We start from the raw sequence: 24,585 nt of genomic DNA, 5'->3' as shown, positions 1-24,585 counted from the left end.
CATGGAAAGGTTCCAATGCTCTTCATGTTCTCAGAGATTTTGTAGTGCCCAGCTGGTCAGAAATGTGGATGCTATCAGGCACAGGACTGGAGTCTGGATGAACTGAATGGAAGCGGAGATTACAAGTCAGATTAACAAACGTGGCGCAACTGGGTTTTGCATGCTCAAGTCAGTGTTCGTAGCCTGAGAATTTAGGGAGCGAGGAACAAACAGCTCTCCAACACCACAGGTATCATGCCAATTTGCATGGATTAAAAAAGGAACCAAAATTAATCCTCACATATTAGAAAATATTCTTTTGTTAGAAGAGAGACACCTATGCATATTGCTCGTCACAGTTACCTTACTCCCATCTTTAGCTGTTTTCACAGCCCCAGTTATCGTGGTATCGGATTGTCTCACACTCAGCAATGTGACTGTGCAAAGCTTACCTGGAAGAAGTGTGCTTTGTTGCCATTTTAAAGATAGAAGCGAAGTCTAAAACCAGGGATTCTTCTACACTATATAAAAAATAGGTGCTTAATGTAAAAGGAAGCTCTACGCTCCCCCATGAAGACAGACAGCTCTGGTAGGAAACCTTCCTTTGCATTTTAGGATGGGATGATTTTTCCTCTGAACCCCACTGCTGGCTGACCAGCCCAGCATCACCCATGAGGTTTGTGATAAAGCAGGATAAGACGAGCCTGGTCCCCTAAGTCGTGAGCTAGTGTCCTCTACGGAGCTACCTCTCTCCTGCATATGCGTTCATTTATGTACCAGCGCTGCCTGCACAGCTAAGCATCTTTGTAAAACGTGCTCAATTTGTTAAATTCTCTACCTATTGATGGCTTTATTGTGGCATGTGGGTGACAGCAAGCCTAAGGGCATGTGGGTGACAGCAAGCCTAAGGGCAGGCGGTCTTAGAGACACCAAGCCTGGGCTGGGTGCAGCCGGCTGGATATGTGGGGGGATAAGACAGCCCAGATCTGCAGATGACGAAGTGGCACAGAGGCTGACTGTCACGCTTTAACATGTCACTCTTTAACAAGGCGTGACACAAACTCACCTCTCATGTACAGACCCAGCGGCTGATGTGGAAGAAGTCTTAATAAACACTTCTGCATTTTAGTGGTGAGTGTGCTATAAAAACATCACAGTAGACAGGCAGACTGGAATCAAGATCTCATGTCTTAGGACCCTTATGCACTGGGGAGGTAAAAATCACCGGTGAAGCCTTTGCTTCCATCTCTAAGAAAGCAGATCTGAACCTGTGACATGAGCATACCTAAGAAGTTCTTTTAGAGTAAGTAATGCTGTAGGCTTGACATATATTCACTAGTAATGCTTCTTTCACCTAAATCCTGCTCCGTCAACGCTCACAGTTAAAGATGAAAATCCGTGTTTGACTTCGAAACCATCTTAAACTCACCAGTGCTTCCAAATTGGGGCAGCACCCATTTTCTGTCTTCCCTGTTTCCTACCAGCCTTGATTACATCCTGTACTCTGGAGATGCATTAACATACAGTCCAAAGCCTTCTCCTTTCATTCACTCTCCCTGTTCACTTAATGTTGCCTAAATAAGGAGAAAGGGCTGAAGGATTTGTCTAATAGCAGCATACTTATATACTAAAGCCATTCAGCTAAGGCATCTTAAAACTGTAATATAATTGGCATTATTGAGATATCATGATAGGAGTAACACCGTGGCACATGTTTCTGTCTTTGGTGGAAAGTTTAGTGCAGAAAACGGCCTTAACCCCACAAAGCCTTGGAGCTCCCTATCCAGAAAGGCTGGAGGTATAAGAAAAACAGCTCAGTGATAGCATGCTCAGTGACAGAAACCAAGATCAATACACTCACATACCAAGGGAAGCTCATTAATTTGTAAAATGAATGTAGATATTTAAAAGAAAATTATTCAAATACAGAGCACCCAACACCCTTCTTTGCTAGCTTCACCCACAATGTCTGAAAGTCAGATCTTCTCAAGGTCTTCAAACCGCCTTGGTTCGTGCACCTGCGTGCTTCCTCCCTCATATCCTGTAACTCCCCTTTCTCTCAAGGCAGAAGATATTCTGTTCAAATCCTGCAAGACCAGACTTCGGATCTCAGCGGGTTACCATTTTCTTTATAGTGTCCTAAATGTCACCCTGAAACACATCACAGGTGCTGTTGTCCTCCTGACACAGATTTACACAGCATTAGATATCTCTTCAGAGGATTAGGCCATGAAGCTGTGTGATATTTGGCAATGATTTACAAGGCTGGAGTCAGAACTGAGTTTGAGACAACTTGTTTAAATGCTCGGCTGTTGGTTTTGAAGGTATCCCCGTCAAATTTTATTTATAGGAGAATTACTAGCGCAGAGACTTGGCCATTTGGACTTGATTAAAAGTGACCCGGAAGGCTATTTTTAGGAAAAAAATCAAGCAGTTTTCAAAATTGGTGCTGACTGCCCCACATAATCACAGCAAAAGATGAAGTCAGCTGTTTCTGTTACTTTTTTTTTCCTGTTACAAGGCTGTGCAGCCCAGAACTGCTCTAAGGTTCTGCTTTGTGCTCTGCTTGGTATCAGAAACTTGCTGGCACCCAGAAAACACCTCCAGGGTCAACATAGCCTCCAGATTCACAATATGGCACACATTGCTAATCTTTTCTCTTTGCAAATAGTTTTGTAGGCTTTTCAGAAAAAAAAATACCTCTGAAGACCAGGCAGCACTGTAACATTGTGTAGAGCAGGCGAATCCTAAGGAGTCACTATTGCCTAGAACCATTTCCCATAAAATGCACAACCTGCTGTTGGACTTGAGCTTTCACCTCACCTTCGCCTTTCACATGGCGTGTGTGCTACCAGGTAAGCTACAGAGTCTCTCATCCTCCTGTGCACTTCTTCTGACCCAAGAAGCCTTATTATTGTTCTTGTTTGCAGATGCTTTTCTTCTAGCATCTCCCCTGAGGGTCTTTCCAGAACCTGCTAGATCTTACTAAGAAGCTTTCACAGCTTTCTGTCTAAGCCTTCCTTCCCCTAACTTAATCAATTAATAATATCCTCCACATTAGCTCTAGACTCTTCCTTATCCCCTTGACTTGCTGTTTATTCGGCTCCTCTGAAGTCCCCAGGATGATGCCCTCAGTGGAATTTGCTATCTAGCGTGAGGCCCAGTGTACAACCTGGCCAGCAATGAGGGTCCCTAAGGTGGGGAGTGGTCCTCATAATTTGGTATACGCAATCCTGCCTCCACAGGCATTAACAGCAAAAGTCTCAGCAACCACATGGGCTAGGATTTCCATCACGTGGCAGCTCTTCCCTTTTGCTTTCCTCAGGTCATCTCAGCACAGCCCAACAAGAGCTCAGCCTTGGTGCTATCAGTCACTTCCCAAAATTTATTCCATCCTGAAAGAGTGGAAACCCTGAAAGAGTCAGCATTTACTGCCTGGCTCAAAGGAAGGGTTTCCCAGCAAAGCCCAGGCTCCAGGCAAAGCCACGTTGATGCTACCTGCACACCTTGGCTTCTTCTTGCCATTGTAGACAGGCAGGTGGTGTTGAGCTCTCTCTTATCCTGGCATTTAAAGAAGTTTGTTGCCCCTGTTCCTTACTTTCTTTGCCCAAAGATAGTTTTATCTATTTATCTATTTATCTATATATCTATATAACTATATATCTATAGAGATATCTATAAATATATACTATCTATATACCTATATACCTATTTTTGTGTTTCTATAGTATATACCTATATACCTGTATTTCTGTATTTCTATAGTCCTACATATTCCTGCATGCAAGTTTATCTATCTAGATTTTACAGTGGTTTGTATGGCAGCCTCCTAGAGCTGGGTAAAGGGAGAGATAAATGAACCCCACAGCTTTCATTTTTTCCGTTTTCAGTGTTATGCTCAAGGAAAAAATGAGGGCTTTTAAATCTTGTGACTGCATTGAACACTAGAAATACCAGCCATGGGGATTACCAGGCCTGTGGCTGGAGTGTTGAAAGCCAACCTCCTGTCATCTATGTGGCTTAGCAGCATTAGCAGCTCGGGTCTAGAGTGCCCCATTGTATGACATTCATATGTGTTTCCAGGGCAAAATCAAGAAGACTCAATGAATTTAGACTGCTAGAACACAGGCAATGATCTCTGAAAAAGAGATTAGCCTCACTGATAACTGTTCAAAGTTATTGCTAATATGTTCTAATGAGATTAATGTCTGAATTGCTTAATTATTTTGACAATCCACTACTAGATTATATTTGACCAAAAAACCCCGTCTTATCCAGGCATCGGGATGTTTTTTCAGTAACTGCCACTTTTTTTTTTTACTATTTTAGTGGAATATTGTCATTCTTGAGATGAGAAATATGACTTGTGTTTGTACCCAGGTGGCAGCCATGTAGTGTTAGGTTCCCAGTGTGCTCGCTTCGGTGCTCACAGCAATTCATCAGTTAACAGATATGCAGCATTTTTGGACAATTAAAATTGTTCACTATGAACACACAGAGATAAAGTTATACAATAGGTATATATGTGTTCACTATCTGACAGTGACTTAAGAAATCAATGTTGTAAACCAATGTAAACCCCAGTAAAACTGTCAGAAGAGAATTTTAAGGCTGCAGAAAAACAATCATAAAGTAGGAAGTGCGATAATACAGCTTCCTTTCAGCACACACAGGGGAAACGGTCTTTAACCAAAAGATCACAGCCTCTTTTTCCCAAGGAGCTATTGCATTTATAACAGTAGTGGGGTTCCTTCCTATATATATACACATACATTTTAATAGCATATTAGTAGCACGCACAGACTCCCTAGCCATGCAGCCTTGCTGGCGGCAGTAATCCGACGGGCGCAGTCTTTGGGAGCAGTGTTTCACCTGAGTCTGACAGCGTTTCCTATAGCGAGGAGGTGGGTTTGAACTGGAATAGGGGCCGCTCCTCTCTTTTTTGCATTCCTTCCCACCAGCCTAAAAGCACATCATTTCGGATAACCAGCGAGCATCCACTGGACCGAGCTGGAGGCAGACCTGAGCAGCACCATTCAAAGGCAGATGCTACTCGGCATAGACTGCATTTTTTAATTAACCCCAGATCACCACTGAGATGAATTAATAGCAGAGCCCAGGGAACAAGGAGTTCTGCCTGGGCAACAGTAAAAATCCTTCTTGGCTGGTCATATAAATCCTAAAACTCATGAGAACCTCTACTAAATGTCTGCCTGTTGCAGCACACAGCTGTGAGTGATACCCTGCAAGCTGCTGCCTCGGAGAGAAGAGGAGACCTCCTTCCCGGTTTGGGCCACAGCATACGTTTTATGCAGCCAGGGATTTCATCAAATTAACCTGCTTGTTCAAATTAGAGGTGAGGGAGCGGGGAAAAAAAGGACATCCGAAAGGGAACACAGCAGCAGAGTTGAAAGCTCTGGCTACTTATTTAAATAAGCAGTTTCAGCTAATGCAGGCCCCCAGTGCTTTCCAATAGCTTTCTGTGTGCCCCAGGAACACCTGTCTCTCCCTCCCTAATTGTGCTTTTTTTTTTAAAAAAAAAAAAAAGAAGAAAGAGAGCTTGGATTACTTGGGGTGCCTCTTTTCAATCCAGTCTGGTTTCTCCTGTCCATTGCTGCCAAGGATAGGATTACCCAAAGAAATCTTCACAGCCCGAGCGGCAGCCCAGTGTCTTTAAGAGCCAGGCCTGCGGTCCCAAGTTGCTCCCCTTGATTTGAAAAGGAACAAAGTTAGGTCTGTACCCCAAATGCAAACTGGAAAAACTACAGGGAAAGGGGAATTTGCAAATAAATTGAAATACATGGAACTTTTTATTGCCACTCTGAAATACTGTTGGAAGAAAAGGGCTTGTAATGAGGTTGGTATTCCCTTTAGCATCTACCATTTCTGAACAGATGTTTATTATCGCCTTATTTTTTTAAAACATCTCTTTACCCTTTCACTCTGACATTGCATTTTCTGCCATATAGATGCCTAACTGTATGATTGCACCTGCCAATCCAGAAATTGCATGTTATTAATGAAGGGCATAAAGTTAAAGGAAAGTCTTAAAATTAGGACACTAGAGAGAGACTAAGGTGACCTAAAGCAGATTCCCACCTCTGCTACCTGTTTCCTTGAATCACAACCCTCACGTTCAGGTAAAGACTACAAACTCCTCAGGGCTGCTCTGGAGTTAGTCCGTGGCACGGAGATGAAAGCGCGTCTGCAAACGAGTTAATGAACAGCTTCCCTCACCGGCAGTGGAGTTCATTACTGCTTGTGGAGTGCTCTCATGTATTATAATATGATGGGCTACATGAGTGCCTAGATTAATTATAAACAAAAATTATCTCCTGGAAAGCCCAACGCTACTTCTTATAACTCAGGTTAAAAAAGACTTTTACATCACCCACTCATGTTTTTTTCTCCAGGACATTTCCTCTTCTTTTTTTATTTTTTGTTTCCCCATCTACTACTCACACTAAAGCTGTGAAACTCTCTTAATATTCCATCTTCTCAGCTTGTTTCCTGGTCCTCATGTCCACGCTTTTCGAGGCAATGTTTCCTTTTCAGAAGGCAGCCTTGTTGCAAACAGCATGTGCCACTCCTGTTGGCTTAAATGCTTTCAAATAAATCATTCTTGCATCCTAATTGCTTCCTGGCGGTTTCCAGAAGAACCTCTTTATGTCTTGCTGTTCTCTTAATCTGTCACCTCCCTTACACCTGCTCAGGCTTTTCTAACATATCCAGTCAATTCCCAAGGCAGATGGCTGTGAATCAAGAATTAAACCTCAGCTAATTTCTGAGGGCGAGTCGAACAACCTGCTGCTGCGAGCTTACATCCAGCGAGACGGCAAACTGACATTGATTTGCAGTTTTCCCACCCCATCCTTTCCAAATGGATTTTCAGCCTGTCTCAATTCACCTTTTCACTGCAAATAGACAACTTTGCCAGACCTCTGAATCCCGTTTACCAGCACTGGGTAGGGATGGATGAGGGATCGCTGTGATTTTTGGGGACCACATGACAGTCCTTGATCAGCCAAACCTTGGCCAAGACCCAAAGTCTTTCTCCTTGTTGCAGCAGCGGCGGCTGTGCGGGTGCAGCTGCCTTGAAAAGTCTCGTATTTCTACCGGGATTTAGAGCAAAAGAATTTCTTCATCATCAACTACATTCTGCTGCTCATCCAGACACCATGCAGAGACAGCCTTTATTTAGAGCAGCTGAAGAGGAAAGATATTCTCCCCTTAAAAAGATCTCCAAAAACACCGCATGATTCATCCCAGGGTACCTTCTTGATGCTGAATGCTGTTGTCAGAAGTAGACGGGAATATGCTTGATTATTATTTATTATTTGAAGATAGTGTTGTAATGCCAGGGGTGCGCATAATGATTACTGAGAGAACATTTCCCTGGGGGCTCAGCCCCATCGACTCTGCTCCATTTCCATCGCAGTCAGTGGGAGTTTAGGTGCTGAGCTGAAGGGATGCTTATTTCTGGGCAGGCTTAGGATCAACCTTACTTATCTATGACATGATGGGAAAAAAAAAAAAAAAAAAAAAAGAGAGAGAGAAAAAAATCTGTTTGGGCTGTTTCCACAAGGTGTTGTTCTGGATTTGCTCAATTCCCTAAAGCATTTATTTAATCAAATGTTCCAAATCGATATGAACAATACCAAGTTGATGTGGGAAATACGACAGTCTTAGCTTGAAAATCATCTCTGTTTAGCTGGAGTCTTGAACCTGAGCTGATCCTGATATTGTATTGAATATGCTAGGATGGAGAGGGACTCTGAAGAATTATAGGTTCCCTCATTTCTGCCAGAAAGGACAACGGTACAAGTAGGAGTACATACTAAAAGTATGAGTCCTCATCTTCATTTGCCTTAGCACAAAGCACCCCAAAGCCAGTCATACCAGGGTAGGAGGCCAGCACAAAATCTCTACACCACTGGGGTACAGCGTTCAAGTTTCACCCCAATTCCTTTGATCTCTCACCCCCCTAATAAAGAATCCCTGACCCCCCTGCAGGCTGCATCTCTCCCTTCACTTCTTCCTTCCCCCTCCTCCTGGCACCAGTCTCTTGAGCAGCCCCTGGCTATCCTGGATGGAGCCACAAGGGTGGTGGGAAGACATTTTGCAGTCTGCCACAGTTGGGGTTGTAAAGGTGCTGGTCATCAGGGAGAAGAGCTGCAGGACAATCCTCCTCCGTCCTTGCAGAGTATGTGGGACTCTGTCTGGACTGTTAAATACAGTCTACATCTCTGTCCCAGCTCTGATCCTCCGTGCAAGGGAGAACATCTCTGTATAAGGAATTTGGCTGCTACACTCACAGCAATGGAAGGGGTGAAGCAAGCTGCATGCAAGAGCTCAGGGGCTTTATTCATTATTTTCTTTTTAACCATATTCTTCTAAAAAAGGACAATTGAAATGTGCTCCATCTTTAAATAACTTCAAGAAATAAAAAAGGTTAGTAAACCCGGTTCAGCACAATCTGAGATGGGTTTTTTACACCGCTCTCAAAAGTTGAAATTCTCCCTCAGTAATTGAAATTCTTCAGTAACTGTAGTAATTCTTCATATTGCAACTGTTTCACAAAGCGTAGGCAGGCAGCGAGCTAAGCTGCTGCTGACCTTTTCTCCTCACCTTCATTCGCTGTCCCTTTTCCTCCAGCCGCAGTGTGCTTTGTCCTGCTGTGCCTTGTATGAAACCGAGCTTGTGCTTCCACTTGGCAAAGCCCGGTTGCTCTCCTTTTAGCATCTATGTGGTAACTAACATGAGGTGCAAACCAAGATAAGACAAGACATTTGGATGTTTTTGCATGTGTTATGTTGAGATAAAGCGTGGGGAGGCAGAAGGGTGATTTACAGCATCCGCTGACCTGCTAACACACATTAAAACCACTTATCTCATCTTCATGTGGAATATTTTTTTTTCACTTATCCTGAATTAGCCAATATGTGGCAAACCAGCATTTTTTTTTTCTTTTTTTTTTCACCTTCAAAACCAGACTCCTTGACTTCTGGAGAGGAATTCTATTTCCTATTAGTTATCTGCCGTCAGCAGAGGCCCAGAAAAATGTGTGCTGAGACATCTTCAGAAATCCCACATGAGCATTTGCTTTGAGGAACTGGAAGAAAACTAGTCAAAAATGAGCTCTGAGTAATAGTAATCTGTTGTAACCCATGGATTTCTGATAACTCGCAGAGAGCACTAAGTTCACTCTGAAGATGCTTCTTCAAGTGACAAGCTATATTATTTTTACTTGGCCTCGGCTGTATTTTTGTCATTCTGTTCCTGTGTGCTTTTCTGAACAGAAACTAGATGAAATTCACAGGCTTTTTAGGATCGTTTCCCAGGAATACAAATTGGATTTCAGTGCTGTTTGGGAACAACTCATTACAGCAGATTGTGTAATTACTGGTAAAGCAAACAGAAATCACCTTGCTAATCAACAGGGAATACAGATGGAAAAAACAATTAAAGTAATCAGAAGCCATCAATATTTGCTTCACACAGCAAGTTCTTATTTGTCACTTAAAGACAATCCAACACAAGGGCATAATTTAATTCAATTCAATTTTTAACTAGGGATAGAAAGACTGTTTTAAATTGTTCATCTTAAACTCAAAGATTATTAGCTGCTTTTTAACTTGTCTGGCAGTGAAGTATCCTAACTAGAAATCTTAGAGCATGTGCTTTCCAGGAAACCATCTCGGAAAATGTAGTATCTGTATTTTTTTAAGCATTCAGTGAAAATGGTCCATTTTAAACCTGGATTGGAACTAAGTTTTGGTCAATTAAATTGAACCCAAAGGCTGCAATGGAGATGATGGATTTGTGATAATGGACTTTTGTGGAGAGATGACATTAGTGCCCGTTTAAGAGGATTTTTCTGTGTACGCCACAGGCAATGAAACTTGGCTGTGACTTTTTTTCTGAGCATTCTTACTAATGAGTTAGGGATTTTACATCCCTTTCCCAAGAGCTTTCTCGTGACAGCTTGTGTAGGGTACCGTTCTCTCCCCTCTGCCTTCAATGCATGATCAATGAGTGAAAAAGCTGTTGACTGCAACGCCTCCCATCTTTGAATGATGCTAAGCTCCAGATTGATGCCTTTCCCAAACTGACCACTGCAATGGAACAATCCATCCCCTGTCAACAGAGACTGGGACATAGCTCAGAATTAATTGGCTGAAACTCAAACTAGATAAGCTCAAGATAATATTTATAGGTCAGAGGAAACAATTGAAAGGAACATCAAACATGACACCAGCGTGCACAACCGGTGGAGTTTATCTGTCCCTTGTTTTAAAACCCAACTGTCTGCCTGTCGCAGGACACGCCTGGTTGAGAGCAGTTTTCCTAAACATTCATTTTGAATGCCATGCGCCTCCATCTCTGGCCAAGTTCAGACTCCTTGTTTAATCTGCTTTGTATGAGGAGGTTTTGATTGCATGAATGCTTGGAAAATATCTATTCTTTGTGAAAATATTTGCCTGTGCATCCTAGCAAAGAGGATTGTGCATAAACACCATTCCTGATGGTGATATTGATGTCTGTCTACGCTTCAGATATACTACAGTCCCTATTTTTCCCTCATTTAAAAAGAGCTGTGGACTGACTGGCCATCACTCCGATTCATGTGCATAGAGAAGCTATATTTGCAAGTGTAGAAGAGGGTTACTTTTAGCAATATACTTGCCATTTGCAGGGAGGTAACGTATAGATATACATTAATGCTTTTTGTTCAGTATATCCAAATTTCAGCAGACATCTAAAGCATCTTTCCCAGGTGCTCTAAGTTGAAATGAGCCTGTATTTTGTGATTTGATTACTCCTTTCTCTCTTCCTCCCAAAGAAATCTGTTGCAGCGTTGTTGATAGGACTTTATTGTATTGCAATGTATTTAAAAGCACTCACTTATGGTTTTGCTACGCTAGCACACTTCTTTGAGATGCAGAGAAGCCCATTATCAGAGATCATCCTTTAGGGATTCTACATCCAGCAAAAATAGCTCTCAGTTTGTGGATTACTGTGTGTTTTGATGTTCAGGCTTTGCAAGACCGAATTTTCTTTAGTAATCCACAACTGTGAGATGGAGCCTTTGCTGTTCCACAGGCCCAAATCAGTGTCAAAGGTCTTTCACAAGGCAGGGTAAGTACAAAAAAAAAAAAAAAAAAAAAAAAATTATAAGCAATACGCTTATACCCCCTCTGGGTTCACTACCCATTTAGAAATAATGAATACTTGCAAATTTTGAGCTGGTTTTATGAATTATTCACAACAGAAAAAGGATTCTGAGATGCATTTGTACAATGAGAAAACACAGATGATAGATGGTTTCACATGTCCAATGAAAAATCAACCATCACAGCTTGAATTTTGAATACTGATACCAAACTGCTAAGGAATAATTTGCAGATCAGGAATTTTTAAGTGAATAATTTTAAACAAATAAATTTGAGAAAATCAGACAAGTGGTTCATCTGCTTCTTTTGGAGCAGCTAATTCGCCCATTCACTCCCTTCTGCAGCTCAGTTGCAGTGATTTGGTTCTCAAAGGACCAAAAGGAAAATGTAAATTGAAGTAAAGAGTGTGCTGGAAAAATGATAGCGTGTTACTCTGCCAATTCAGAGTGACAGGGTGTGTGAGCAATAGGGTAGGAGAAGAGCATCTGTTAAACCCGCTAAAAATATAGTACCAGGTTCTCATAATCCGCATTGGGAAATGGCTTTGAAGAAGAGAATAGAGCATGGGGAAAAGCTTTATTCATTGAGAACACTAAAGTGCAAGCGATTTCCTAGAGTCAATTAATAACTAAAACAACTCAAGGGTGGGGCAAATTTTTTGCTAGATCAGGAGCCTGCAAAAACAACATTTAAATGTGGGTTAAGAAAATAAAACCCTCTAGGTCAGTGAGAAGGCTCTGGGGTGGATTTGCTGGGGATAAGGGGAGTCTCAGGGGCCCGTGGTCCCCTTTCCCCCATAGCACGGTTTTATGCCACATGTGCTCTGGATGCGTGGCAGGGGAGGTGCAGCCCCTTTCCTCAGCCCACCTGTGGCTGCCTCTACAGTATGTCATTATAGTCACAAATCCCACACTTAAAAAGCAAACACGTGCTTAAATTTTTGGGTTACATACTGATTTGGCATTCTTGTGTAGCTCCTGTTCCAAGGGGGCTTTTCACACGGAGGACAGGAGTTAGCTTAGTTTCTGTTTTACTCTCTCTGGTATTAATTAGATGTCATGCTATAAAGTATGTATTTCTAACAAGCGGGGAACTAATTTCAAACTGTTAATGATGCAGCAGAGCTCCAAACTGTTTCAGTGAATTCATCGTGAAATTGTTCCTATCAGGAAGACCCCTACTTACAGCCGTGACAATATTCAGCCCTCATCCAGCCCTCCTAGTCTTCAGAAGCTCATTAAAACAATAACTCCAATAACAAATTCCTGGAAGCCCATATAACACTTTAGGTGAGTCCTATTGGTCCCATTTTACAGATGGAGAAACCAGGAAAGAAATGCTATGTCACTCGACCTAAACCACAGTGAGCACAGTTTTCAGGGTCGGGCTATGACTTAGGAACTGGTGGTTTCCAATTTTATGGTTAGATAATTAAACCAGGCCTTCCTCTTCTATTGAAGCTAATCTGTGAAAAACGAGTGCCTTCCCTTTAAGAGGTTTCCAAGCATGTATGCAAAGAGGAATTTATGACCTACAATTTATGTAAAGAACTTCCTTTTCATAAATCAATTTACTAAAGCTCTGGAGAAGCTTCCAAAGGCTCTGATCCAGCAGTGCACTTAGACATGTCCATAACTTCAAACAAGTAAATTGTGCCATTGAAGTGCTTTCCTGGACTGGGGCCAAAGAAAGTGCAGTTCTCCTCTGAGTCAAGGTTCAGATGTAAAATGGGGAAAAATAATTTATCAAAAGTTTAATAAGTTACACAGTCATGTCAGAGCTCTGCCAGCCTTCCACATTAATACCTCAAGCTAATAAGAAATGGCCTCAGGGAGATAATTGCCTCCTTATTGATACGCTGTGATGAAATGTTAAACCTCATCTGGAAGATGTGGTGTTGCTGTGGCTTTTCCTGAATTTGGCAGATCCCACATCCAGGCAATGTGAAACTTTGGAGGGGACGTGCCTGGTACTAGCAACACTCCTGGGGCATGAGCTCACTTTTGTTCAACTATTACTTGCTTTTAAGGACTATCCTCATAGGAGAACTAAGTATTGTGATATTTCAAGGATTTAGAGTATTTTGTAAGGCTTTGTAATAGCAAAATCACTTTGACAAGAGAACTATTCACACCTTCTTCTGGACTCCTTCACTGGTAAATATTTGGGAGACAGTACTGAACATACTGTTACGTGCCGCTGGCAGCCTCGCTGGGAAACTACGCCAAGGACAGCTTCTCTAATCTGCTGAAAGACTTGTGTGTCGAGGTCATGTGCGGAGCAGTCGGAGGTAACCGGACCTTGTGCTAGCCGGGACTGTGGAACGAGATGTTAAATGCTAAAAGAAAGAGCGAGTTCCTAGGGACGAGAAGGGAATGTGACTCAAATTAGCAGGGTGACACCTCTACGTAACAACACAAAGCAGCATTCTCCGCCCTGGCGCGCTGATTCCTGGGGATGCACGGTTACGTATCAAGACCTCCTTCGAGCTTTGCCAAGGTTGTTACTCAGAATCAGAGTGACAGCTGTCATTTTGCAAACGCAAAGCTGCCAGACCTAGCAGCCCGTTCTTATGCATTATAAAATCCAACACAAGAAGCATCGTAGTTCCAAAATGATACTTACATCTACAATAAGGAAGTCAAGCCAGCACCAGGCATTGGTGAAATACTTCTTGAAGCCATAAGCCACCCATTTCAGGAGCATTTCCAAGACAAAGATATAAGTGAATATTTTGTCAGCATATTCCAGCATGGTTTTTATGTTTTTTCGATCTTCAAGGTAAATATCTTCAAAAGCCTGGAAATACAAAAGATTGATTAAAAACTTCTTCTAAGCTATGTTGGAAAGCATCGGTGCTGCACTGCAAGTCTGTAGTATTATTTGATGGGATATTGTGTACTGTCTGTGATTTCTGATATATTTTAATGTTACCATCAGAAAGAGTGCAGAGGCACAAATAGGACTGACCCAAACCAAATAGAGATCTGTTCAGCTTTTCCTTATGGTGGACACATGCTTAGCTATCTCTCTGCAGCCTCTACTGGCTGTACTGACTAGACATCCTTTGAGTGTAAGAAGAGCTTAAGCACCCTAAATTTGGGAATGTGAATCTGTGAGCAGGGTGCCACCCCAAGCTGCCCGAGGGCATCCTGCCTCAGCTCCCGTTGGCTGTGCCACTGCTTTCGGGGCACCTCAGATGTCCCAGGGCACAGGACGCCTGTCTTTAGGAGGCAGAATCCGACCCTTACATTTAGTCAAATACGTCTTATTGCTAATGATGACAAATTGGGTTATTAACCTGCCTGTGTTATAGAGTACCGGAGTTCCCTGGCTTCTGTTCAGCCATCGCATTTCAGGTAGCTACAGCTATCTGCCTCAAGAAATGCTCATTATTATTCACTTAACAGAACAATTATGTTTTAAAGGTCAAAGCATCTATCTACTCATCTCATCTGTCTCTCTAACTAATCTTATGCAGGGCATCACCAAAGGACTTTCAGTATCTGTATCAAATACAAGCAACTTAACCCCTTTAAAATATTTAAGATATAAACCAATATGCCTACTAAAATGAAACAAATAAAGTTGTCTCATAATTTAGCTTTCACTTTATAATGTACGTAAAATAAAATGCAGGATCCTAGTGTCAGGGTTGCATGTATACGGCCCGTTTTGGGGCTTCTAAGTCGAGCAGTGGTTACGCTCTGCTTCCCAGCTGCTCTAGCAACTGTCATCACACAAGCTGCTCCCGTGTCCCGGTAACCTGGATAACCCAAGCTTTGATATATTACTCTCGTCCCATCGTGTGAGCCAGAGCACTTGGCAGCAAGAAACAACATTATTTGAGAGGGTCTGTGCTAATCATCTTAATTATCTGCATTTACATATTTCAAGATCTGTAGCTACTTTCTGAGGGACTTCAAAAAGTTAGCAAACACCCAGTGCCTGGAGATACAAGAAGTGTCTTACTTGTCACTCAAGCAGTCACACTGCTCTCTTGCCTGCCAGGGAACAGTAATTAAACTGACAAGAAAGCTTTGGCAGCCTGTGCCAAAGCTTGTCCATTTGTCCCCGCACTTTGGGGTGACGTTTTCACTGCAACTTGGTCTCCTATCTTGCCTTCAAAAATGATATTTCAAGGGCGTGAAAGAGCTGTTGGAGAAAGCCGCAGAAAACAATACACAGAGAGACTGGAGTTTATCACTTCTTGCAGGGGCTCACTCACTTTGTCAGATGACTTGCTGTACTTTGCAATTACTGCAAAAATAACAACAAACTATTTAAAGTGATTTCCTCCTCTCCCTCCTTTGCTCTCCCTATTTTCTACTAACTTGTCAAAAAGTACATTGTGTTTTGTCCACTAAAAGCACACTGTGAGCCAGGAAGCGGCTTAATAAGGGATGAAAAATATGCTACCTGAATGCCTTAGGTGCGCTGTACTTCTGCACGAGCTGTGGATATTACCCAAATGACAAAACCCTAGTGCTTTGCATTTTTTCACGGTGACAATGGATGAAAACTTTGCAATATAAAACATCATTAAGGGTTATTTCTTCTGTTTTGCTTTGTGTGTTAGAAAAGAGTTAAGCAGGATACCTGCAGCGTTATCCACAATTACTATTAAAACACAGGCTCCCAGTTTAGGTGCTTACGGCTTAAATGCATAAGGAGGGGTTTTGGATCTTTTGCAGTAAGCTATAAATATATTCTGACGGTTTAACTACCACACACAAATACATACTGGCTTTTAAACTCCCTTAAGAACTTAGCATGTCCCAGGGATGTAGGCAGATGAGCTCAGTTTTTGGAAGAGCTCACCCCAGAATAGCAGAAGAAAAAAGTCCTGTGTTGCCTCCAACATCTCCAGTTGAAATACTGAAGCGCAGTGCTGATATGTGAGAAAATGCAGCATAACTTGCCCTTATACAGAATTGCACTGGCTAAATTGAAAATCACAAAAAGTAAATGAATGCATGCAATGAAAATTAAATGAGATTTATATTGCAGTGTTCAGTATCTAAGGCACTTTTAATTACACATGTAAGGAAGTGTATTCATCTAAAGTGTATTATAGCAAGCAACATGCCCCCTTTAAAATGTGTTAAAAAATTAACATGCTGATTCTCAAGCTGGTGCAAAAACTGTCAGACTCCATTGATTTCAGCAGAGCTATGACAATTTTCAGCAGCCTGCTATTTACCCAAGTTTTTCAGCTTCTTACTTTTCATAATAAAATAAAATCCCCTGGGTGAAATTTCAGCCCATCCCTGGTGGACCTGGAGAACAGTCCATTCCTTTCCTTCTTGCATCAACATTTATGTATTTCCACCTTCTTGTCTCCCTGCAGAGACTTTCTTTAAACTACATAAACCCAGTACTTCTGTGTTTTCCTCTTTTTTTAGGCCACTGATAATTTGTGTTGCTCTCCTCTGGAGTTTCTTCCATTAGCCCATGTCTTTCCCAAAGTGCAATGCCCAGAGCTGAAGCCAGTGCTCCAGCTGAGGCCTCCTTGAAGCCAACTGGACTGGAAGAACATGCTTATTTAAACAGCCCAGTGGGGTGGTTGGCTTTTGTGCGGTGCTATGAGGTAGTTTACTCTATCCTGTTTGTTGCCTGTTCTCTCTCCAGCTCTTTTTAATAAATCTGCTACCTTACCAGTCATCCTGCATCATGCCTTTCTGCCCGTGATTATTCCTGATGAGGTGAAGCAGGCACCTTTCTAAGATGATGTACCTCTTACTATTTAAGGCAGATTCATCTGTTTGGCTGAAGTTAATCCTGACCTCCAGAAATACACGGATAACCTGCCCAAACATGGCACTGTATCCAAATTTAGTAGGTGTATTTCTTACTCCATCACAGAGGAGAAGATCAGTGACCACCAGACCAAAGCCTGGAGAACTCTTCATATGCCCCTTTGCTCTATGCCCAGATAAAAACCTGAGAGAAATCCCACCAACTTCAGTGACATTCCTGACATGTAAATGAGCAACATAAATATACGCTGCCATCGCTGTGAAGAGCCCAGTGCTGATAATACAGAGAGGATAATCCCAGTATGCAGTGGGATCTCAGGAGGAGAGGAACCCTTACCAGGGTCCTGGGCAATGACCAACCAGCCTCCGTACATACACATTCATTTGGATGCAAGCAGGAGCTCTCTGTGCAGGGAAGGTACAGTGGTTTAAGCTAAGGTGTGTTCAAGACACGACAGGCGCCCACTAGCTCCATGTGTAGCACTGATTCAGTGCCCCTTGCATCTTTTATGATTTTGCTTTGCTGGTTAGAAAATGTGCTGAAAAAAAAAAAGAAAGAAGAAAAAGCCATCTCTGGAGCAAAATACAAGCGTCCAGATGGGAACTACCATGGAGCAGTTATGGGATGCTGAAGTAGTGACTCTGGGATACTTCCTCACACAGAAGACTTCCTTAAGGATTTGCTTTTCAAAACGTGTGCACATCATAATTTCATGTTATAACAGAAGAAAGTTCTCCCCCATATGGTAAAGGCAGGTGAAATCAGAAAAGCAGAAGACCTGTTTTAGCCCCAAACATGCTTTGCTTTGAGAAGTGAGCAGTAAGGGCTCATAAGATCTTAGAGACAGCTAACTGGAGAACACCTTCTCTGAGACCCATGTCCACTTTTAACCAGCTAGGAAATCCTGTTACACTTACCAGGGCTCCACTGCTCAGCAGGATCATGAATATGATGAAAGTTTCAAACCAGTTGTGTTCGACGATTCTGTAGCAGGTTTTCCGCAGCCTCCACCAAATTTTGCCTGGAAATTTTGTGATGTCCACTGAACAGCATGGGAAGAATCGCACACAAACTGAAAAGGAGCAAAATGAAAACAAAGCAATTGTTAAAAAAGCCCATTTAATTCTTAAAGCTGCAATAAGGAGCTGTTAAACAAGATTTCTTCCAGCAATAAGCTGCTGCATGGAGTCTTTCCTCCCTTGTTCTTCTCAGCGACCTCTTCTGCTCTGCCTTCTGTTTCCCCCTCTCACTCCTCTATTAAAAAACATTCAAAATCACTTAAAATGTGCCCAATTGATTTCTCCCAATGATTTTTATGATACAGAATATATTGGCCATGAGTCACCAGTGCCCTAGGTCAATCACATTGTGTTAGCTGAGCTCAGGCAGCACCCCTGATCAGGACTAATGACTCTAGCAGGGTATTACCAATAGTTTCCACATCCTTTTGAATGGAGGAAGGATATGTTCTTGGTACTACGATACCACTAGAATTACTCATTAAAAGTGGCAATCTGATGAAAGGGAGATGAGGGGAGGAGGTGCTACCGTGCAGATGGGACCAACGTCCTGAAGAGACTCAGACAGCAAAAGCAGGAGCAGATTTTGATCTCTTGGACTCTCATGAGCTTAAACAAGGCATTAGAACAACTTTGGAAATATATTTAGGCGGTTAAATCCCCTCTGATGTCAGCAGAAATTTAGATATCCAGTCCACAGCAAGTTCCCCACTGATGCTTCATAGCACTTTCTGACCTTAGTGACGAATACTGTGTGATAGTTAAATGCTGTGGTCGTAATGGGGACCACACAAGGATTTCTGACAGGCAAAACCATGGCCATTTTTAGTTTCCTTAGCAACACTCATTTGTTATAGCAAAAGGATATTGCCATTGGCAATGGACAGAGCCATCTCTCCCATTTTAAAAAACACCATATGCATTGTCTTGTGCTGGGTAAGAACTTAAAATTGTGTGAGAGGACACCTTGGTAACTAGGACTTGTCCTTTTCCAGGCTGGCCATTCAGCCTTATGTCAGATAATTTGACTCAAATTTTGCAACATTTGCTGATGAGAATGACCCTCAGGAACTACTTTATTTTCAAAAAGCAATGTTTTTACCCTACATTTAATCCATGTGTTGTATAGAAAGAGACTTAGCTATGGAGCTTTATCAGTGCCATCATGAGAAAAAAAAATCACAGGCCAACTTCTTCCATAGCTGAAAGGTGGTCAAGGTCACTAACATGTCTTGAAGCATACAACAACTGCTCAGAAGGGACAAGAGAGGACATCTCACTATGGTGATGTAATGCAGTGTTATTGCAAGTAGAAATAATATTTAGGCAAGGAAGCTGGGGAAGGAAAGAGGGTGAGTACCAAGGTTACGCAGACAGCAGATGCTGCTAATTCAAGGTGGCATAACAGAGGCACTTGAGCTGCATGTGATATATGAGGAGATCAAGTGCAACTCCCGGGATGCCGGGATTCCCAAGCAGCTGGAAGTGGGGCTCTGCTGGCAGCAGGCTCTGCCAGGAGAAAGAGAGCTGCTAAGCCTGCTGTGGTCCTCCTGGCATTTTCTGTAAGTTTTTATTAGCCCAGATCCCTGCTATGGAGCAGCAGAACTGTAGGACGTTTCATACATGAACCACTCCCAGATCTCCCCTTTCCCTCACATTTCTGAGATGTTTGGTAGGTGTAGGCCCTTGGCTGTACGAGGTTCTGGTATGGGACTAACAGGACAGTAAATCATTTATGCAAAGGTAGCGGGATAGCGATGCAGGTAACTACCTGTCCTCTAAATGCCTCCATCACACAGACTCACACCAGTTCCCAGTTTACCACTGTATTCTGGAATTCAGAGAAATCCTGGGCTCAGTTGAAATACACTAATTTAATCAAACTATTTAAGAAGAACATAATGCTAGGAGAAGATAGAAGTGTAAGAACTAGCTCGCTGCCTCTTTGTAGGTCAGGTACCACTCCAACAAAGGACAGTTTTAGCCCTCTAAGCACTTTAATGCTGAACACCAAAGAATCATGTCAAGGGATAAAAGGATATCATGTTAGTCACTATTTTTTGCTAAAACCAGTACAGTGCTCAGAGATGGTAATGCGTGTGATTTGCGTATGTTTTAGGAAGTAGGTACATGGAACAGACTTCAGGCATGCACTACTGCATGGTACGAGGATCCCTGAGCTAACAAACTCATATGGCAGCTCTGCTTAGAGATGTCCCATGCAGTTCAGTCCCACCAGCATGACATGACAGAAGAGGCTATTAGTTGCATCTCTTAGCAGTGCTGCCAGAAAACTCTTACGCTACTTCTCACCCACAGCCTGTATGGTCATTACCAGATTTCGGGTGTCTGGCCCACACTCTGTGCTGTTATGCAGGTACACAGGCCACCTCATTGTCAACTCAGATTTGGATCAGGAAGACCAAAGACTTGGGCTTAGATCCCTCATTCGTCACGTGAACAGCCTAATGAGCAGGCTGTTCACTATGTAAGTGTGGATTTCTCATGTGAAGCAGAAATCTCCTGTTGTACTGGAGGTAACCACTGCTTCTAGCAGAATAAAATTATAAACTTTCCATGAGCCTACCTTGTTCCCATAAACAATTTCATTTGGAAAAAATCAGCATTTTTCAGACTTAAAACATCTGTCCAGAAACTTTGCCCTCTTTTGTCCTAAGTGACTTCCTAGATGGATACTTGGCTTTTTAGTCTCTTAGATGAATGCCTAGGCTCGGCTAGTGACAGGTATGACATGCTCTGTCATGCTCTTACAGAGTAGAAATGCTCTGCAAGTGCCGCTGTAAAAGGTTAGGATCTTCCAGGAAGTGGTTTTCCCACCGTAAGATGGTTGGATGAATCGTTTCCTGGAGGGGTCTGCCTCTGCCTTTCCACTACACAGGGAGCCTACATGATTACCTGAGCCCAGGCACAGCTAAAATTAGGGGATCACTTTCAAATTAAATACTAATGAGCAGGGCACCGTGGGTTCCAAAGTCACTTCATTTGTGATGGAAAATACTTACAAAATGCTAAAACAGGCTATTGCTGATTCAGTCAGCTTCCATCTGATAATCTACAGGTACAGAGAGGTATTTTTAAAGACAGAAAGCCAGCTAGGACCACTAATCTTTTTCTTTTATGCTCTTTGATGGCTTTCATGCAATTCCGATCTGAAAAAAAAGTCCTAGTTGCTGACAGTAATACCTTGAAAAATCAAAAATAGCTTCTCAGATGAGTCAGCCCAAAATCACGGTGCTATTAAATCCCATGCTTTTGATTGGGCCCAATTCAGAAATGTTTAGACCAGATTCTGATACAATTACTAATGTCAAGTAGCACTTCCGTGAATAATCATGCTGGCCGCGATTCAGAGGAAATGCTATTTTTAACTGTTTATAAATCAAACAGAAAAAGAGAAAACTGAAAGAAAAAAGAGAAAACTGACCACAAACAGGTCTTTTAATGAATTAGTAAAGTTCTATTTCCATTTCAAATTTTCTGAGTTCCCTCACTGACTGTTATTTCATGCCTGTGCTTTTCTGGACTGTCTCGTAATGCTGGTAGCCTACTGTTCTGGTGACCTTAACCCAAGCTTAAATGCTGAATTAGAAGCTTCACATAACCCAACAAAAAAGTTATCTGACCTTGGTCAGCATTCTAACAGGTTTTGTTTTTCCATTTCTGTGAAATAAAAGTATCAAAAACATTCCAATGTGTCTAAAGCATGACCTGGTGAGGGTCTGAGCAATCATAACTCCAGCTGGCTTCTACAGCAAGGCAGGTGGTCAGCAGACCCCAGCTTCAGGTTTTGAAAGCTACTTTATCCACACGAAGAAGACTGTTCGTTAACACCTTTTAGCACAGCAAGTGTCAAGGCAGGAATAAACCCTTTGGCATTTCTTATAACAACATTACTCATACTGCCTTGTCTAATAGGTTTGTGCTATGCCCCTGAAATCAATGCTAGTAGGAAACGGGTTGTGCAGAAGAAGCCGACCACCTTGTGATTTAGTCAGGGCTTAGTTTTGACACCCTAATTCACGTTGGGCTACATCTTTTTTGAGAGCAACCTGGCTCATTTGCACCACGGCCTTTTGGGTAGTAGGTTACTGCTCAACAGAAACACAGAACAGCAGAAAAAGTCCTCCACAAAGGGTTGAATTATTTGCTGGTAAATCAGTGAAGCTGTACTGAGCTGCATTAGTGGTCAACTTGTCCAAGGACAATGTCTGCTTTCAATTCATATTTGAACACTACATACCATTTCTCTCAAAACAGAGACCTATTTACCAAGAAACCTTTCCAAATGCATCGGTATACTATGATATTATTTACTTTTTGTTTGCTTTTCATAACAAGGGAATTGTTCCCTTCAAGTCACTGGGGTGTCTTATGGCACAATCACAAACTGCAGATTAAAACGTGTCCTAAACCACAGTCTCCACTGGAGGTGTGACAGAGAAAGCTCTTACTTAAGCATCTGCCACCATGATAAACAAGTTACCGGAAAAAAAAAAAAAAGCAGGAGGAATTTAATATACAATGCATTTTGTGTAAATATTCCTTTGGTTCCACATTCACATTTTCTAGCCTGGTGCCTTATAATCATGGAGCTGTTAGACCTGATTGCATTACCTTGGTGCATTGGGAAAAAAATTTCTTTGTAAGTGTGGGAGCTATACTGCAAAAACTTCCTCCTGCATGCGTGACAGCCAAGCCTATTGATTTCAGAATTATGAGTAAAGACTTTACAAATCCACTGCTTGTTCACACCAAAATATACATTTAAATTTACATAAAATTATTAGATTTTGGATGGATTGGGCTGCTGATTCTCTTCAATAAACCAGGAAGACCAATTAATTTTTTCTATACTGTGGTCCAGTAAGTCTGGTACCTTGTGTTCAAACTGCAGTAATTTTGTAGCTACTTTTACACAGGAGTTCCCAGTTACTGGGACATTCATTTTTAGAACAAAACAATATTTTGCTTAGCTTTGAATGCTGGTTACAGCATTGCTTGGTTTGACACAAAGAAAATACAGCTTCCTCAGCACAAACTCAAGCAGGCAGGTATTCATAACATGGTTTTGATATATAGCTATCTGCCAAGCTGGGTTTCTAACGACCAGTCTGGCTAGCTGTGTATGCTCAAGCAAGAAAGCAAGTCTGGTTGTATTGTCCCTTTGTAAGCCCCCAGCTGTCTCCCCGTGCGTGAAGAGAACAGGACCACTGCAGACCCTCCTTATTTAACCCGTTAGGGCCCCCTAACCCACTGGCATGCATGGCTGCGTTTTTAGCTCTAGGGTTAACACAGATTTGCCATCACTGTCTCCAGCATTCGGGTACCTGAGACACACATGGAGGTTTGAGTCTTTTCTCATGTACTACAACCGGGTGCTGCCAAGAGAACATCTAACAAAGCCACAGTCTGCCAGGTGTTTTTACTCTTCCAAGGGCTTTACAAGGGTACATTTCTTGTTTATCTGCTGCTACTCTCCTCAAAACATATCCTCTCAGAGGTCACTACAAATAACGATGTGACGCCTTGAAGCAAAGATAGCGGGCAGCCTGGTCCACCACCGATGTCAGCCCTGCTTTGAGCAAGGGGGTGGACGAGTTGAAATCTAGAGGTCCTGTCCAACCCAAATTAATTTAATTCTGTACGTGCGGTAGGACTGTAAGAGTTTTATGACATCTGAAAACTGTATACAACAAAATACTAGCATGCCCTTCCTGACGGAAAAAAACATTGTATCTCAGATATTACGGCTAGAGGAAAAAAATACCTTAAAACTTGTTTTTGTTCTGTGATTTTTTTCCCTAGGATGACAGTTAACACGTTTTGTTGGGCTTGGTTTGATTTTACTCAGCCTTTAAACATCATCTGGTGGCAGTCCCTGTAGCTCAGTTTCAATGTGTTCAGTTTAACGGTCTGTTTGAGCTCCTCTTCGCTTTTTTATTTCTAAATGACTGCTAACTGTGGTTGGGGAGGGTGTGACGCAGATCCCACCATTAATCAGAGTAACTTCACTGTAGCGCATGGCATTTCCAGCTGCGATAATTGCTCCTACATGGTCACATGAAAAACTGGTTGCGGGCGTCCTCGGTGTCACGAGTTGCGACCAACTGCGCGTTGAGCAAGGTAGCTCATTCTCGCACGACCATCTGACGATACTCCTTTGAAACCTTTGCCAGCGGGCTGTGTCCGGGGAATTACGCTTGAGGACTTGGTGAAAACTTTCTCCTATTAGGGTCTGGGAGAGAGGAGCGTGCTGGGGCCAGGGGGCTCTCTTTGGATGACCTTCTGTGAGACACAGAAGAGAATGTCCAAACAGATAGCAATTTTTAATGCAGAGAACGCATACCAACGGAGGTAACAGGACTGGAGTGTTGCAAGGCATCTGGAGGAAAAAATACCCAAATAGCTGGCATTGCCTACATGTTGCTTTCCCATCAACTGGCTACAAGAATGATCTCTCCATTTCTATCGGGTTTTTCCCAGCAATACTTGCTAGCTGCCAGAGCTGTGACCCTACCTTGGCTTCACATTTCCTGACCCAAGAATATTCCCCGTTGACCCTAATCAAAGCTATTTTGAGATGATAACGAATTAACAAGTCTCCCCAAGAAAAACGACCTATGGTTTATCTG

The 24,585-nt window shown here is 42.4% G+C and overlaps 1 protein-coding gene across 2 annotated transcripts in view; it reads right to left on the bottom strand.

Annotated features, from left to right (window-relative positions):
* The window catches only part of LOC103905978 (sodium channel protein type 5 subunit alpha), a 177,414-nt gene that overhangs the window by 20,610 nt on the left and 132,219 nt on the right, over nt 1-24,585 (bottom strand). For both annotated transcript variants that reach the window (XM_009287793.1, XM_009287794.1), the window contains exons 19-20: nt 17,831-17,985; nt 13,779-13,952 (exon numbers count right to left, since the gene is read on the bottom strand). In XM_009287793.1, the coding sequence (XP_009286068.1) occupies nt 13,779-13,952; nt 17,831-17,985 (329 nt within the window). The remainder of the gene's footprint in view (nt 1-13,778; nt 13,953-17,830; nt 17,986-24,585) is intronic.

Source organism: Aptenodytes forsteri, unplaced genomic scaffold (assembly GCF_000699145.1).
Source record: "Aptenodytes forsteri isolate BGI_AS27 unplaced genomic scaffold, ASM69914v1 Scaffold296, whole genome shotgun sequence".
Taxonomy (NCBI): domain Eukaryota; kingdom Metazoa; phylum Chordata; class Aves; order Sphenisciformes; family Spheniscidae; genus Aptenodytes; species Aptenodytes forsteri.
Note: the sequence above shows the minus strand (reverse complement) of the source record. Positions and strands in the feature narration are given on the sequence as shown.